General features: G+C 47.3%; 1 protein-coding gene across 1 annotated transcript in view; it reads left to right on the forward strand.

Moving 5' to 3' along the window:
- Positions 1 to 16,632, forward strand: part of LOC115115390 (pre-mRNA 3'-end-processing factor FIP1-like) — a 38,736-nt gene that overhangs the window by 1,311 nt on the left and 20,793 nt on the right. The window contains 12 exon segments of the mRNA XM_065003494.1: positions 1,133 to 1,196; positions 1,919 to 2,028; positions 2,995 to 3,059; positions 6,359 to 6,469; positions 6,677 to 6,812; positions 9,896 to 9,929; positions 9,931 to 10,010; positions 11,770 to 11,820; positions 14,628 to 14,727; positions 15,331 to 15,404; positions 15,406 to 15,482; positions 15,782 to 15,808. Coding sequence (XP_064859566.1) covers positions 1,133 to 1,196; positions 1,919 to 2,028; positions 2,995 to 3,059; positions 6,359 to 6,469; positions 6,677 to 6,812; positions 9,896 to 9,929; positions 9,931 to 10,010; positions 11,770 to 11,820; positions 14,628 to 14,727; positions 15,331 to 15,404; positions 15,406 to 15,482; positions 15,782 to 15,808 — 929 coding nt within the window.

Consider the following 16,632-nt stretch of genomic DNA (forward strand, 5'->3'; position numbering starts at 1 on the left):
CTGAATGTGTTGGTGATATTTCCATCCTCAGTCTGAATGTATTGGTGATATTTTCCTCAGTCTGAATGTATTGGTGATATTTCCATCCTCAGTCTGAATGTGTTGGTGATATTTCAGTCCTCAGTCTGAATGTGTTGGTGATATTTCAGTCCTCAGTCTGAATGTGTTGATGATATTTCCATCCTCAGTCTGAATGTATTGATGATATTTCCAGTCCTCAGTCTGAATGTGTTGGTGATATTTCCAGTCCTCAGTCTGAATGTATTGGTGATATTTCAGTCCTCAGTCTGAATGTGTTGGTGATATTTCAGTCCTCAGTCTGAATGTGATAATATTTACGTCCTCAGTCTGAATGTGATCAGTCTGAATGATATTTACGTCCTCAGTCTGAATGTATTGATGATATTTCCATCCTCAGTCTGAATGTGTTGGTGATATTTCCATCCTCAGTCTGAATGTGATGATATTTCAGTCCTCAGTCTGAATGTGTTGGTGATATTTCAGTCCTCAGTCTGAATGTGTTGGTGATATTTCCATCCTCAGTCTGAATGTGTTGGTGATATTTATCCTCAGTCTGAATGTGTTGGTGATATTTCCATCCTCAGTCTGAATGTATTGGTGATATTTCAGTCCTCAGTCTGAATGTGTTGGTGATATTTCAGTCCTCAGTGGAATGTGATAATATTTACGTCCTCAGTCTGAATGTGATAATATTTACGTCCTCAGTCTGAATGTGATAATATTTACGTCCTCAGTCTGAATGTGATAATATTTACGTCCTCAGTCTGAATGTGTGATGATATTTACGTCCTCAGTCTGAATGTGTTGATGATATTTTCCTCAGTCTGAATGTGATAATATTCACGTCCTCAGTCTGAATGTGTTGGTGATATTTCAGTCCTCAGTCTGAATGTGGTGATGATATTTCAGTCTTTAGTCTGAATGTGGTCATGATATTTCAGTCCTCAGTCTGAATAATGTGTTGGTGATATTTCCATCCTCAGTCTGAATGTATTGATGATATTTCAGTCCTCAGTCTGAATGTATTGATGATATTTCAGTCCTCAGTCTGAATGTGTTGGTGATATTTCCGTCCTCAGTCTGAATGTGTTGGTGATATTTCCGTCCTCAGTGCACCTATTCCTGCTACTGAGTCAGAAGAGGCAGCTACTACAGGCAACGGAGTGGAAGCTCAGGTAAGACCTCTTCCCCAGTGTGTCCCAAATGGCACCCTATTCCCCTATAGGGCACCAAGTTTGACCGAAGTAGTGCACTATATAGGAATAGGGTGCCATAGGGCTCTGGTCTAAAGTAGTGCCCCTATATAGGGTGCCATTTGAGACCGAGGGTAGTGTTTCTCTCCTATCGTTGTCGATGCAAGGCGGGGTGAATTGGAATTTGTGTGTAATTAAGGTCTGGAGTTTCTCCTGGTCAGTTCATGTGGTCTGGAAACACTCCAGGACCTACTGTGTTATGTGTTCAGGAGATGGGTTCTGATCTGGGTTTCTGTCTCTCTCTGTTTATTTCTCTCTCCTCCCCCTTCTCTCTCTTTCCCTCCCTCTTTTTCCATCTCTCTCCCTACTATCCCCCTTCCCTCTCTCTCCTCCCCCTTCTCTCTCATTCCCTCCCTCTTTTTCCATCTCTCTCCCTACTATCCCCCTTCCCTCTCTCTCCTCCCCTTCTCTCTCATTCCCTCCCTCTTTTTCCATCTCTCTCCCTACTATCCCCCTTCCCTCTCTCTCCTCCCCTTCTCTCTCATTCCCTCCCTCTTTTTCCATCTCTCTCCCTACTATCCCCCTTCCCTCTCTCTCCTCCCCTTCTCTCTCATTCCCTCCCTCTTTTTCCATCTCTCTCCCTATCCCCCTTCCCTCTCTTTCCCCCTCCATCCCCCCTCTCTCCTCCCCTCTCTCTTTCTCAGGAGAAGGAGCCAGGAGATGATGACGACAGTGATAGCGACAGCGACGATGATGACGATGATGTTCGTGTCACCATCGGAGACATCAAGACCGGAGTCCCCCCACAGTACACGTACGTGTCTTTAAAGTAGAGGTCCCCACAGTACGCGTCTTTAAAGTAGAGGTCCCCACAGTACACGTCTTTTAGAGGTAAAGTTTTTAAAGTAGGTCCCCACAGTACGCGTCTTTAAAGTAGAGGTCCCCACAGTACACGTCTTTAAAGTAGAGGTCCCCACAGTACACGTTTTAAAGTAGAGGTCCCCAGTACAGTACACGTCTTTTTAAAGTAGAGGTCCCCACAGTACGCGTCTTTAAAGTAGAGGTCCCCACAGTACGCGTCTTTAAATAAGTAGAGGTCCCCACAGTACGCGTCTTTAAAGTAGAGGTCCCCACAACGCGTCTTTAAAGTAGAGGTCCCCACAGTACGCGTCTTTAAAGTAGAGGTCCCCACAGTACGCGTCTTTAAAGTAGAGGTCCCCACAGTAGCTGCGTCTTTTTAAACGCGTCTTTAAAGAGGTCCCCACAGTACGCGTCTTTAAAGTAGAGGTCCCCACAGTACGCGCGTCTTTAAAGTAGAGGTCCCCACAGTACGCGTCTTTAAAGTAGAGGTCCCCACAGTACGTCGTCTTTAACAAGGTAGAGGTAGGTAGGCCGTCATTGAAAATAAGAATTTGTTCTTTACTGACTTGCCTAGTTAAATAAAGGTAAAATAAATAAAAAATAAAATACATTTTCCCAGTTAAGAAGCTTTAGGTTGTAGTTATTATAGGTCTATTTCTCTCTATGCCATTTGTCTGGTTTGTTGTTGTTGACATGTCTGGTTTGTTGTTGTTGTTGTTGACATGTCTGGTTTGTTGTTGTTGTTGACATGTTTGGGTTGTTGTTATGTTTGGTTTGTTGTTGTTGTTGTTGACATGTCTGGTTTGTTGTTGTTGTTGACATGTCTGGTTTGTTGTTGTTGTTATGTCTGTTTTGTTATTGTTGTTGTTGACATGTTTGGTTTGTTGTTGTTGTTGACATGTCTGGTTTGTTGTTGTAGAACGTATGGAGTGGCTCCTGTTAACCTGAACATAAAGACAGCGGGAGCCAGACCCTATGGAACAGGTACTGTAGTGTTCTGTTCTTCACCTGTTCTATGCACCTGACTTTACACAAGCCGACATGGAGTGGGAAATGTATAGTACGGGCTAATAGAGGTGTCCATTCCCACTGCCATGGGTGTCCATTCCCACAACCATGTCTTGATAGGTGTCCATTCCCACCACCATGTCTTGAGGTGTCCATTCCCACCACCATGTCTTGATAGGTGTCCATTCCCACCACCATGTCTTGATAGGTGTCCATTCCCACCACCATGTCTTGAGAGGTGTCCATTCCCACCACCATGTCTTGAGAGGTGTCCATTCCCACCACCATGTCTTGAGAGGTGTCCATTCCCACCAACATGCCTTGATAGGTGTCCATTCCCACCACCATGTCTTGAGAGGTGTCCATTCCCACCACCATGTCTTGATAGGTGTCCATTCCCACCACCATAGGTGTCCATTCCCACCACCATAGGTGTCCAGTCCCACCACCATGTCTTGATAGGTGTCCAGTCCCACCACCATGTCTTGATAGGTGTCCAGTCCCACCACCATGTCTTGATAGGTGTCCATTCCCACCACCATGTCTTGATAGGTGTCCATTCCCACCACCATGTCTTGATAGGTGTCCAGTCCCACCAACATGTCTTGATAGGTGTCCATTCCCACCACCATAGGTGTCCAGTCCCACCACCATGTCATGATAGGTGTCCATTCCCACCACCATAGGTGTCCATTCCCGCCACCATGTCTTGATAGGTGTCCATTCCCACCACCATGTCTTGATAGGTGTCCATTCCCACCACCATGTCTTGATAGGTGTCCATTCCCACCACCATATGTGTCCATTCCACCATGTCTTGATAGGTGTCCATTCCCACCACCATGTCATGATAGGTGTCCATTCCCACCAACATGTCTTGATAGGTGTCCATTCCCACCACCATGTCTTGATAGGTGTCCATTCCCACCACCATGTCTTGATAGGTGTCCATTCCCACCTCCATGTCTTGATAGGTGTCCATTCCCACCACCATGTCTTGATAGGTGTCCATTCCCACCACCATGTCTTGATAGGTGTCCATTCCCACCACCATGTCATGATAGGTGTCCATTCCCACCACCATGTCTTGATAGGTGTCCATTCCCACCACCATGTCTTGATAGGTGTCCAGTCCCACCAACATGTCTTGATAGGTGTCCATTCCCACCACCATGTCTTGATAGGTGTCCAGTCCCATCAACATGTCTTGATAGGTGTCCATTCCCACCACCATGTCTTGATAGGTGTCCATTCCCACCACCATGTCTTGATAGGTGTCCATTCCCACCACCATGTCTTGATAGGTGTCCATTCCCACCACCATGTCTTGATAGGTGTCCATTCCCACCACCATGTCTTGATAGGTGTCCATTCCCACCACCATTCTTGATAGGTGTCCATTCCCACCACCATGTCTTGATAGGTGTCCATTCCCACCTCCATGTCTTGATAGGTGTCCATTCCCACCTCCATGTCTTGAGGTGTCCATTCCCACCACCATGTCTTGATAGGTGTCCATTCCCCCACCATGTCTTGATAGGTGTCCATTCCCACCACCATAGGTGTCCATTCCACCACCATAGGTGTCCATTCCCACCACCATGTCTTGATAGGTGTCCAGTCCCACCACCATGTCTTGATAGGTGTCCAGTCCCACCACCATGTCTTGATAGGTGTCCATTCCCACCACCATAGGTGTCCATTCCCGCCACCATGTCTTGATAGGTGTCCATTCCCACCACCATGTCTTGATAGGTGTCCATTCCCACCACCATGTCTTGATAGGTGTCCATTCCCACCACCATATGTGTCCATTCCCCCAACCATGTCTTGATAGGTGTCCATTCCCACCACCATGTCATGATAGGTGTCCATTCCCACCAACATGTCTTGATAGGTGTCCATTCCCACCACCATGTCTTGATAGGTGTCCATTCCCACCACCATGTCTTGATAGGTGTCCATTCCCACCTCCATGTCTTGATAGGTGTCCATTCCCACCACCATGTCTTGATAGGTGTCCATTCCCACCACCATGTCTTGATAGGTGTCCATTCCCACCACCATGTCATGATAGGTGTCCATTCCCACCACCATGTCTTGATAGGTGTCCATTCCCACCACCATGTCTTGATAGGTGTCCAGTCCCACCAACATGTCTTGATAGGTGTCCATTCCCACCACCATGTCTTGATAGGTGTCCAGTCCCATCAACATGTCTTGATAGGTGTCCATTCCCACCACCATGTCTTGATAGGTGTCCATTCCCACCACCATGTCTTGATAGGTGTCCATTCCCACCACCATGTCTTGATAGGTGTCCATTCCCACCTCCATGTCTTGATAGGTGTCCATTCCCACCACCATGTCTTGATAGGTGTCCATTCCCACCACCATGTCTTGATAGGTGTCCATTCCCACCTCCATGTCTTGATAGGTGTCCATTCCCACCTCCATGTCTTGAGAGGTGTCCATTCCCACCACCATGTCTTGATAGGTGTCCATTCCCACCACCATAGGTGTCCATTCCCACCACCATAGGTGTCCATTCCCGCCACCATGTCTTGATAGGTGTCCAGTCCCACCACCATGTCTTGATAGGTGTCCAGTCCCACCACCATGTCTTGATAGGTGTCCATTTCCCACCATGTCTTGATAGGTGTCCATTCCCACCACCATGTCTTGATAGGTGTCCAGTCCCACCACCATGTCTTGATAGGTGTCCATTCCCACCACCATGTCTTGATAGGTGTCCATTCCCACCACCATGTCTTGATAGGTGTCCATTCCCACCACCATGTCTTGAGAGGTGTCCATTCCCACCACCATGTCTTGATAGGTGTCCATTCCCACCATGTCTTGATAGGTGTCCATTCCCACCTCCACTTGATAGGTGTCCATTCCCACCACCATAGGTGTCCATTCCCACCACCATGTCTTGATAGGTGTCCATTCCCACCACCATAGGTGTCCATTCCCACCACCATGTCTTGATAGGTGTCCATTCCCACCACCATGTCTTGATAGGTGTCCATTCCCACCACCATGTCTTGATAGGTGTCCATTCCCACCACCATGTCTTGATAGGTGTCCATTCCCACCACCATGTCTTGATAGGTGTCCTGGGCAGCTTTGTGGAACTAGATGGTATAAATGTAGATATTGTTGATTAAAATGTTTGTGATTGATGTACTAAATTGTCCTCTGTATATTTTACCACGGGTAGATATTCTAAATGTTTCCATGTGGTGTTCTGGTTTCTATTCTCTCTCTAGTAGGAAACAAGTCAAAGGGTGTGGATCTGGAGGCCCCGGGAAACATCAATGGAGTCCCAGTAGTGGAGGTGGACATGGAGACGTTCGAGGAGAAACCCTGGAGGAAACCAGGTACGGGTTGCTGTGGGCGGGGTTACTGTGGGTGGGGTTACTGTGGGGGCGGGGTTACTGTGGGGGCGGGGTTACTGTGGGCGGGGTTGCTGTGGGACATTCGAGGAGAAACCCTGGAGGAAACCAGGTACGGGTTACTGTAAGGGGTTACTGTAAGGTGTGTGTGTGTGGAGGGTACCGTGGTAATGTGTGTGTGTGTGTCTCTAGGTGCTGACCTGTCTGACTACTTTAACTATGGGTTCAACGAGGACACGTGGAAGGGCTACTGTGACAAGCAGAAGAGGCTGAGGATGGGCCTGGAGGTCGTCAACATCTCCTCCACCACCAGCAAAATCACTGTAAGACACATCCCCCACTACCAGCTAAATCACTAAGATACAACGTCTCCTCCACTACCAGCTAAATCACTAAGATACAACATCTCCTCCACTACCAGCTAAATCACTAAGATACAACATCTCCTCCACTACCAGCTAAATCACTGTAAGACAACATCTCCTCCACTACCAGCTAAATCACTAAGATACAACATCTCCCCCACTACCAGCTAAATCACTAAGATACAACATCTCCTCCACTACCAGCTAAATCACTAAGATACAACATCTCCTCCACTACCAGCTAAATCACTAAGACACAACATCTCCTCCACTACCAGCTAAATCACTAAGATACAACATCTCCTCCACTACCAGCTAAATCACTAAGACACAACATCTCCTCCACTACCAGCTAAATCACTAAGATACAACATCTCCTCCACTACCAGCTAAATCACTAAGATACAACATCTCCACTACCAGCTAAATCACTAAGACACAACATCTCCTCCACTACCAGCTAAATCACTAAGATACAAATCTCCTCCACTACCAGCTAAATCACTAAGATACAAATCTCCTCCACTACCAGCTAAATCACTAAGATACAACATCTCCTCCACTACCAGCTAAATCACTAAGATACAACATCTCCTCCACTACCAGCTAAATCACTAAGATACAACATCTCCTCCACGACCAGCTAAATCACTAAGATACAACATCTCCTCCACTCCAGCTAAATCACAGCTAAATCACTACATCCTACACATCTCCTCCACTACCAGCTAAATCACTAAGATACAACATCTCCTCCACTACCAGCTAAATCACTAAGATACAACATCTCCTCCACTACCAGCTAAATCACTAAGATACAACATCTCCTCCACGACCAGCTAAATCACTAAGATACAACATCTCCTCCACTACCAGCTAAATCACTAAGATACAACGTCTCCTCCACATCCTACTCTCTCTCCTCCTCTCACTTCCCTTCCTTCTCTGTTTCCTCCTCTCACTTCCTTCCTTCTCTGTCTCCTCCTCTCACTTCCCTTCCTTCTCTGTCTCCTCCTCTCACTTCCCTTCCTTCTCTGTCTCCTCCTCTCACTTCCCTTCCTTCTCTGTCTCCTCCTCTCACTTTCCTTCCTTCTCTGTCTCCTCCTCTCACTTCCCTTCCTTCTCTCTCTCTCTCCTCTCACTTCCCTTCCTTCTCTCTCTCCTCCTCTCACTTCCCTTCCTTCTCTCTCTCTCCTCCTCTCACTTCCCTTTACTTCTGTCTCCTCCTCTCACTTCCCTTCCTTCTCTGTCTCCTCCTCTCACTTCCCTTCCTTCTCTCTCTCCTCCTCTCAGTTCCCTTCATTCTCTCTCTCCTCCTCTCACTTGCCTTCCTTCTCTCTCTCCTCCTCTCACTTGCCTTCCTTCTCTCTCTCTCTCCTCCTCTCACTTGCCTTCCTTCTCTCTCTCCTCCTCTCACTTGCCTTCCCCTTCTCTCTCTCTCCTCCTCCTCACTTGCCTTCCTTCTCTTCTCTCTCCTCCTCTCACTTCCCTTCCTTCTCTCTCTCCTCCTCTCTCTTCCCTTCCTTCTCTCTCTCTCCTCCTCTCCTTCCTTCCTCTCTCCTCTCTCTCTCCTCCTCTCAATTCCCTTCCTTTCTCTCTCTCCTCCCTCTCACTTTCCCTTCCTTCTCTCTCTCTCTCCTCCTCTCTTCCCTTCCTTTCCTTCTCTCTCTCTCCTCCTCTCACTTCCCTTCCTTCTCTCTCTCTCCTCCTCTCACTTCCCTTCCTTCCTTCTCTCTCTCCTCCTCTCACTTCCCTTCCCTTCTCTCTCTCTCCTCCTCTCACTTCCCTTCCTTCTCTCTCTCTCCTCCTCTCACTTCCCTTCCTTCTCTCTCTCTCCTCCTCTCACTTTCCTTCCTTCTCTCTCTCCTCCTCTCACTTTCCTTCCTTCTCTCTCTCCTCCTCTCACTTTCCTTCCTTCTCTCTCTCTCCTCCTCTCACTTTCCTTCCTTCTCTCTCTCCTCCTCTCACTTTCCTTCCTTCTCTCTCTCCTCCTCTCACTTTCCTTCCTTCTCTCTCTCCTCCTCTCACTTTCCTTCCTTCTCTCTCTCCTCCTCTCACTTTCCTTCCTTCTCTCTCTCTCTCCTCCTCTCACTTTCCTTCCTTCTCTTTCCTCTCTCTCTCTCCTCCTCACTTCCTTCCTTCTCTCTCTCTCCTCCTCTCACTTTCCTTCCTTCTCTCTCTCTCCTCCTCTCACTTTCCTTCCCTCTCTCTCCTCTCTCTCCTCCTCTCACTTTCCTTCCTTCTCTCTCCTCCCTCCTCTCTTTCCTTCCTTCTCTCTCTCTCCTCCTCTCACTTTCCTTCCTTCTCTCTCTCTCCTCCTCTCACTTTCCTTCCTTCTCTCTCTCTCCTCCTCTCACTTTCCTTCCTTCTCTCTCTCTCCTCCTCTCACTTTCCTTCCTTCTCTCTCTCTCCTCCTCTCACTTTCCTTCCTTCTCTCTCTCTCCTCCTCTCACTTTCCTTCCTTCTCTCTCTCTCCTCCTCTCACTTTCCTTCCTTCTCTCTCTCTCCTCCTCTCACTTTCCTTCCTTCTCTCTCTCTCTCCTCCTCTCACTTTCCTTCCTTCTCTCTCTCTCCTCCTCTCACTCCTTCCTTCCTTCTCTCTCTCTCCTCCCTCTTCCTTCCTTCCTTCTCTCTCTCCTCCTCTCACTTTCCTTCCTTCTCTCTCTCTCCTCCTCTCACTTTCCTTCCTTCTCTCTCTCTCCTCCTCTCACTTTCCTTCCTTCTCTCTCTCTCCTCCTCTCACTTTCCTTCCTTCTCTCTCTCTCCTCCTCTCACTTCCCTTCCTCTCTCTCTCTCCTCCTCTCACTTCCCTTCCTTCTCTCTCTCTCTCCTCCTCTCACTTCCCTTCCTTCTCTCTCTCTCCTCCTCTCACTTCCTTCCTTCCTTCTCTGTCTCATTGAATTGCCATATGATAATCAGTGTAAAACAGATAAACCAGAGTTGTTTAAAACCAAGATATCCATTTAAAGAGGTCTACTACTGTCAAATGGTCAAACCCAAGATGTTATAAACCTAAAGATGTCCTACTCTACTCCCCTCCAGGTTCACAGGGCAGGACGGGGAATGAGAAGGAAGTCACTTTTTCCCATCCACACGTCCAAACCTGACTTCCCCACTCCAGCCAGCCTCTACAAGTCATCCATGAACATGAACACTACCAGGTAAGAGCTGTACACAGGTCAGGACAGGTACATATAGACAGACTGTAAGGTTAGCCTAGGACAGGTAAGAAGGTAAAAGAGCTGTTTAAAACAGGTCAGGACAGGTAGAGATGGTAAGAGCTGTACACAGGTCAGGACAGGTACATATAGACGGACTGTAAGGTTCAGCCAGGACAGGTAGAGACGGTAAGAGCTGTACACAGATCAGGACAGGTACAGGACTACAGGTTAGCCTAGGACAGGTACAGACAGTAAGGTTATCCTAGGACAGGTACAGACAGTAAGGTTAGCCTAGGACAGGTACAGACAGTAAGGTTAGGTCCTAGGACAGGTACAGATAGTAAGAGCTGTATCCTAGGACAGGTTATAGCGGACTGTAAGGTTAGCCTAGGACAGGTAGAGACAGTAAGGTTAGCCTAGGACAGGTACAGACAGTAAGGTTAGCCTAGGACAGGTACAGACAGTAAGGTTATCCTAGGACAGGTACAGACAGTAAGGTTAACCTAGGACAGGTACAGACAGTAAGGTTAGCCTAGGACAGGTACAGACAGTAAGGTTGGCCTAGGACAGGTTACAGCAGTGAGGTTAGCCTAGGACAGGTACAGAGACAGTAAGGTTAGCCTAGGACAGGTACAGACAGTAAGGTTAGCCTAGGACAGGTACAGACAGTAAGGTTAACCTAGGACAGGTACAGAGACAGTAAGGTTAGCCTAGGACAGGTACAGACAGTAAGGTTAGCCTAGGACAGGTACAGAGACAGTAAGGTTAGCCTAGGACAGGTACAGAGACAGTAAGGTTAGCCTAGGACAGGTACAGAGACAGTAAGGTTAGCCTAGGACAGGTACAGAGACAGTAAGGTTAGCCTAGGACAGGTACAGAGACAGTAAGGTTAGCCTAGGACAGGTACAGAGACAGTAAGGTTAGCCTAGGACAGGACAGAGACAGTAAGGTTAGCCTAGGACAGGTACAGAGACAGTAAGGTTAGCCTAGGACAGGACAGGACAGTAAGGTTAGCCTAGGACAGGTACAGAGACAGTAAGGTTAGCCTAGGACAGGTACAGAGACAGTAAGGTTAGCCTAGGACAGGTACAGAGACAGTAAGGTTAGCCTAGGACAGGTACAGAGACAGTAAGGTTAGCCTAGGACAGGTACAGAGACAGTAAGGTTAGCCTAGGACAGGACAGAGACAGTAAGGTTAGCCTAGGACAGGTACAGAGACAGTAAGGTTAGCCTAGGACAGGTACAGAGACAGTAAGGTTAGCCTAGGACAGGTTAAGAGACAGTAAGGTTAGCCTAGGACAGGTTAAGAGACAGTAAGGTTATCCTAGGACAGGTTAAGAGACAGTAAGGTTAGCCTAGGACAGGTTAAGAGCAGTAAGGTTATCCTAGGACAGGTTAAGAGACAGTGAGTTAGCCTAGGACAGGTTAAGACAGTGAGTTAGCCTAGGACAGGTTAAGAGACAGTGAGTTAGCCTAGGACAGGTTAAGAGACAGTGAGTTAGCCTAGGACAGGTTAAGAGACAGTGAGTTAGCCTAGGACAGGTTAAGAGACAGTGAGTCAGCCTAGGACAGGTTAAGAGACATGAGAGAGACTCATGTATTAGCTCTGGTAGAGGATTTGGCAAAACACGGTCTGGCAGTGGACAGGCAGACAGACAAGCTTGCTTCCGTTTTCTCCTCTCACTGTACACATGAATGAGTTCCTCTGAGTGTGTGAGGGAGGTCTAACTGTGTCTCCCCCTTCTCCCCCTGATGGTAGGATCTCCCCCACAGTGGACTGCTCCCCCGTCCAGGACATGTCCTACTATACGTGAGTGGGATTGGGCTTGTTCACAACACACTGATACATCCATGTACAGTATTCTGTCTTTTCCAGATGAGTGTGATGGGGCTTGTTCACTACACACTGATACATCCATGTACAGTATTCTGTCTTTTCCAGATGCTATTTAAAACACAAAATAAACTAATTTTAATTTCCTCGGCCGATAAACTAGTGACAAACAACAATTGTCACCGCGGCAACGTTAAGTTTAACGGAGTCATCACCTTGGCAACAGTAAACACATTTAAATGCAACACACGTATGCACGTTGACTCACGTGTGTGTGACAGGTGATAGCCATGTTATAGACATGTAATAACAGATTCTACATCTTATGTGTATTAGTGCTGCTGTGTGTTGTCCTTTCTGACTTTAGTGTCCTGTCACTGATCTGTCTGTGGTGGTTAGGTACCCCGATCTGTCTGTGGTGGTTAGGTACCGATCTGTCTGTGGTGGTTAGGTACCCCGATCTGTCTGTGGTGGTTAGGTACCCCGATCTGTCTGTGGTGGTTAGGTACCCCGATCTGTCTGTGGTGGTTAGGTACCCCGATCTGTCTGTGGTGGTTAGGTACTGATCTGTGTGTGGTGGTTAGGTACCCCGATCTGTCTGTGGTGGTTAGGTACCCCGATCTGTCTGTGGTGGTTAGGTACCCCGATCTGTCTGTGGTGGTTAGGTACTGATCTGTGTGTGGTGGTTAGGTACCCGATCTGTCTGTGGTGGTTAGGTACGATCTGTCTGTGGTGGTTAGGTACCGATCTGTCTGTGGTGGTTAGGTACTGATCTGTCTGTGGTGGTTAGGTACCCCGATCTGTCTGTGGTGGTTAGGTACCGATCTGATCTGTCTGTGGTGGTTAGGTACCCCGATCTGTCTGTGGTGGTTAGGTACGATCTGTCTGTCTGTGGTGGATCTGTCTGTGTGTGGTGGTTAGGTACCCCGATCTGTCTGTGGTGGTTAGGTACCGACCCGATCTGTCTGTGGTGGTTAGGTACTGATCTGTGTGTGGTGGTTAGGTACCCCGATCTGTCTGTGGTGGTTAGGTACCGATCTGTCTGTGGTGGTTAGGTACCCGATCTGTCTGTGGTGGTTAGGTACCCTGATCTGTCTGTGGTGGTTAGGTACCCCGATCTGTCTGTGGTGGTTAGGTACCGATCTGTCTGTGGTGGTTAGGTACCCGATCTGTCTGTGGTGGTTAGGTACCCGATCTGTCTGTGGTGGTTAGGTACTGATCTGTGTGTGGTGGTTAGGTACCCGATCTGTCTGTGGTGGTTAGGTACCCCAATCTGTCTGTGGTGGTTAGGTACCGATCTGTCTGTGGTGGTTAGGTACTGATCTGTGTGAGGTGGTTAGGTACCCCGATCTGTCTGTGGTGGTTAGGTACCGATCTGTCTGTGGTGGTTAGGTCTGATCTGTGTGTGGTGGTTAGGTACCCCGATCTGTCTGTGGTGGTTAGGTACCCCGATCTGTCTGTGGTGGTTAGGTACCCCGATCTGTCTGTGGTGGTTAGGTACCCGATCTGTCTGTGCTGTGGTGGTTAGGTACCGATCTGTGCATGTTGGCCGATCTGTCTGTGGTGGTTGGTAGACTGTGTGTGGTGGTTAAACTCGATCTGTCTAATGTGGTGAGTAGATCTGTCTGTGGTGGTGAGGTACCGATCTGTCTAGTGGTTAAGATCTGTCTGTGGTGGTTAATGACTGAGTAGACGGCAGGTAGTCTAGTGGTTAAGAGCGATCTGTCTTGATGGTTCGTTAATCTGTCTGGTAGACGATCTGTCAGGTAGTCTGTAGTGGTTAAGAGCGATCTGTCTGTCTGTCTGTGGTGGAGGTAGATCTGTCTGTGGTGGCAGGTATCTGTCTGTAGTGGTTAAGAGCGATCTGTCTGTGGTGGTTGGGTAACGATCTGGGTGGTTAACGATCTGTCTGTGGTGGTTAGGTAGATCTGTCTGTGGTGGTTAGGTACCCCGATCTGTCTGTGGTGGTTAGGAGCGATCTGTCTTGGTCGTTAATGACTGTGGTGGTTAGTAGACGGCAGGTTAGTCGATCTGTCTGTGGTTAAGATCTGTCTGTGCTTAGTTAGTTAATCTGACTGAGTAGATCTGTCGGCAGGTAGTCTGTCTGTGGTTAAGAGCTGTCTGTCTTAGTGGTTAATGACCGATCTGACGGCAGGTAGTCTAGTGGTTAAGAGCGTTGTCTTAGTCGTTAATGACTGAGTAGACGGCAGGTAGTCTAGTGGTTAAGAGCTTTGTCTTAGTCGTTAACGACTGAGTAGACGGCAGGTAGTCTAGTGGTTAAGAGCGCTGTCTTAGTCGTTAATGACCGAGTAGACGGCAGGTAGTCTAGTGGTTAAGAGCGCTGTCTTAGTCGTTAATGACTGAGTAGACGGCAGGTAGTCTAGTGGTTAAGAGCGCTGTCTTAGTCGTTAATGACTGAGTAGACGGCAGGTAGTCTAGTGGTTAAGAGCGCTGTCTTAGTCGTTAATGACTGAGTAGACGGCAGGTAGTCTAGTGGTTAAGAGCGTTGTCTTAGTCGTTAACGACTGAGTAGACGGCAGGTAGTCTAGTGGTTAAGAGCGTTTGTCTTAGTCGTTAACGACCGAGTAGACGGCAGGTAGTCTAGTGGTTAAGAGCGTTGGGGCCCGTACCCGGAAGGTGGCTTGTTCGAATCCCAGAGCCAACTAGGCGAAACATCTCATCTTGAGCCAAAAGGCCCTTAGCCGTGACAGCTTCCTGTTTGTTGTTCTGGAGGAGATGGTCTGCTGAGTGACTCATGTTGTACTGCGGGTGGTTGTGTTCAGGAAGACCAGTGGTACGATCGACGTGATTGGAGGAGGGACCGCTACCATCAGCAGAGTGGAGGGACGACGAAGACACAACCTGGAGGGAAACAACATCCAGGTATATATACACACACACACACACACCTGGAGGGAAACAACATCCAGGTATACACACACACACACACACAAGCTGGAGGGAAACAACATCCAGGTATACACACACACACACACACACACACACACACCTGGAGGGAAACAACATCCAGGTACACACAACCCAATATTTAGGAAGTTGTTCTTAATGTTTTGTAAACTCAGTGTATATTATTTGAACTAAACAGAAAAAATATATATTATTAATTTAAATAAAATAATGAGCCGTACATTGACAGATCGAGTCCAAAACGTCAGTTAAAAAACATAAATATCGAGGTAGTTTTAAATCTTCCAGGAACTCATCATCTTTAATTTCCTGAGGAAAACAGTCCCTGCTGTTATGAAAACCTTATGTTGACACCCAGAGTCACATTTTAGTTTTATTTAGTCTTTTCAACAGGTTTTTAAAGGACTTTTTAGCCTGGTTTCATAGTAATACTGGTGTCGGGACAACACTACACTAATACATGAAATGACATGACCTACATAGAAGTCCATGTACCCATTCTGTTGGCTGTTGAATCACATACCCGGTTGTGATTTGGCCGTTTCTTCGTTGTCGTAGGTGATTTCGGAACACTCGTCGTCGGACGCTGAGCAAAACCCCAACAAGATGCCCCCTTCTTCCCCCCCGGCCCCCTCCCCCAAACATCCCTCCTCCCCATTCCTTCCCCTCCTCCCAACGTCAGCCAGGCTCCCCTCTCATCCCCCCACCAAGTAAGTCTACACCTCTCTCACTTTGTCATTCTTTCTCCTCTCCCCCGTCTCTCTCTCTCTCTCTTGTCTCCTCTCTCTCTCTTGTCTCCTCTCTCTGTCTCTGTCTCTCTCTCTCTCTTGTCTCCCCCTGTCTCTCTCTCTCTCTTGTCCCCCCCGTCTCTCTCTCCCCCGTCTCTCTCTCTCTCTCCTGCTTTCTCTTCCAGGCTCTTAACTTTCTCTCCCTTTTATATATTTGTATATTCACCCTGTTTAACTTTCCCACAGAGGAATTTGCTAACAATTGTTTTTTTATTTGTTAGGAATACCTATGAATGTCCCTCCTCCTGGTAAGAACAATACTCCCAACTATACTCACTATTACTACACAAACTACACAATTGCATTCATGATGTGGGAAAGACTGAAGAGTTCCACATATTGGTATTCTATACAGGTTCTATCTGTCTCAAAGTACCCAGTTAGAATGTGTCAGTGTGGTGATGTCATAATGTGGTATAAACTCAACAGTTAGAATGTGTGGTGATGTCATAGTCATAATGTGGTACAGACTCAACAGTTAGAATGTGTGGTGATGTCATAGTCATAATGTGGTACAGACTCAACAGTTAGAATGTGTGGTGATGTCATAGTCATAATGTGGTATAGACTCAACAGTTAGAATGTGTGGTGATGTCATAGTCATAATGTGGTACAGACTCAACAGTTAGAATGTGTGGTGATGTCATAGTCATAATGTGATACAGACTCAACAGTTAGAATGTGTGGTGATGTCATAGTCATAATGTGGTACAGACTCAACAGTTAGAATGTGTGGTGATGTCATAGTCATAATGTGGTACAGACTCAACAGTTAGAATGTGTGGTGATGTCATAGTCATAATGTGGTATAGACTCAACAGTTAGAATGTGTGGTGATGTCATAGTCATAATGTGGTACAGACTCAACAGTTAGAATGTGTGGTGATGTCATAGTCATAATGTGGTACAGACTCAACAGTTAGAATGTGTGGTGATGTCATAGTCATAATGTGGTATAGACTCAACAGTTAGAATGTGTGGTGATGTCATAGTCATAATGTGGTATAGACTCAACAGTTAGGATGTGTCAGTGTTGTGATGTCATAATGTGGTATAGACTCAACAGTTAGGA

Source organism: Oncorhynchus nerka, linkage group LG18, assembly GCF_034236695.1.
Source record: "Oncorhynchus nerka isolate Pitt River linkage group LG18, Oner_Uvic_2.0, whole genome shotgun sequence".
Classification (NCBI taxonomy): Eukaryota; Metazoa; Chordata; class Actinopteri; order Salmoniformes; family Salmonidae; genus Oncorhynchus; species Oncorhynchus nerka.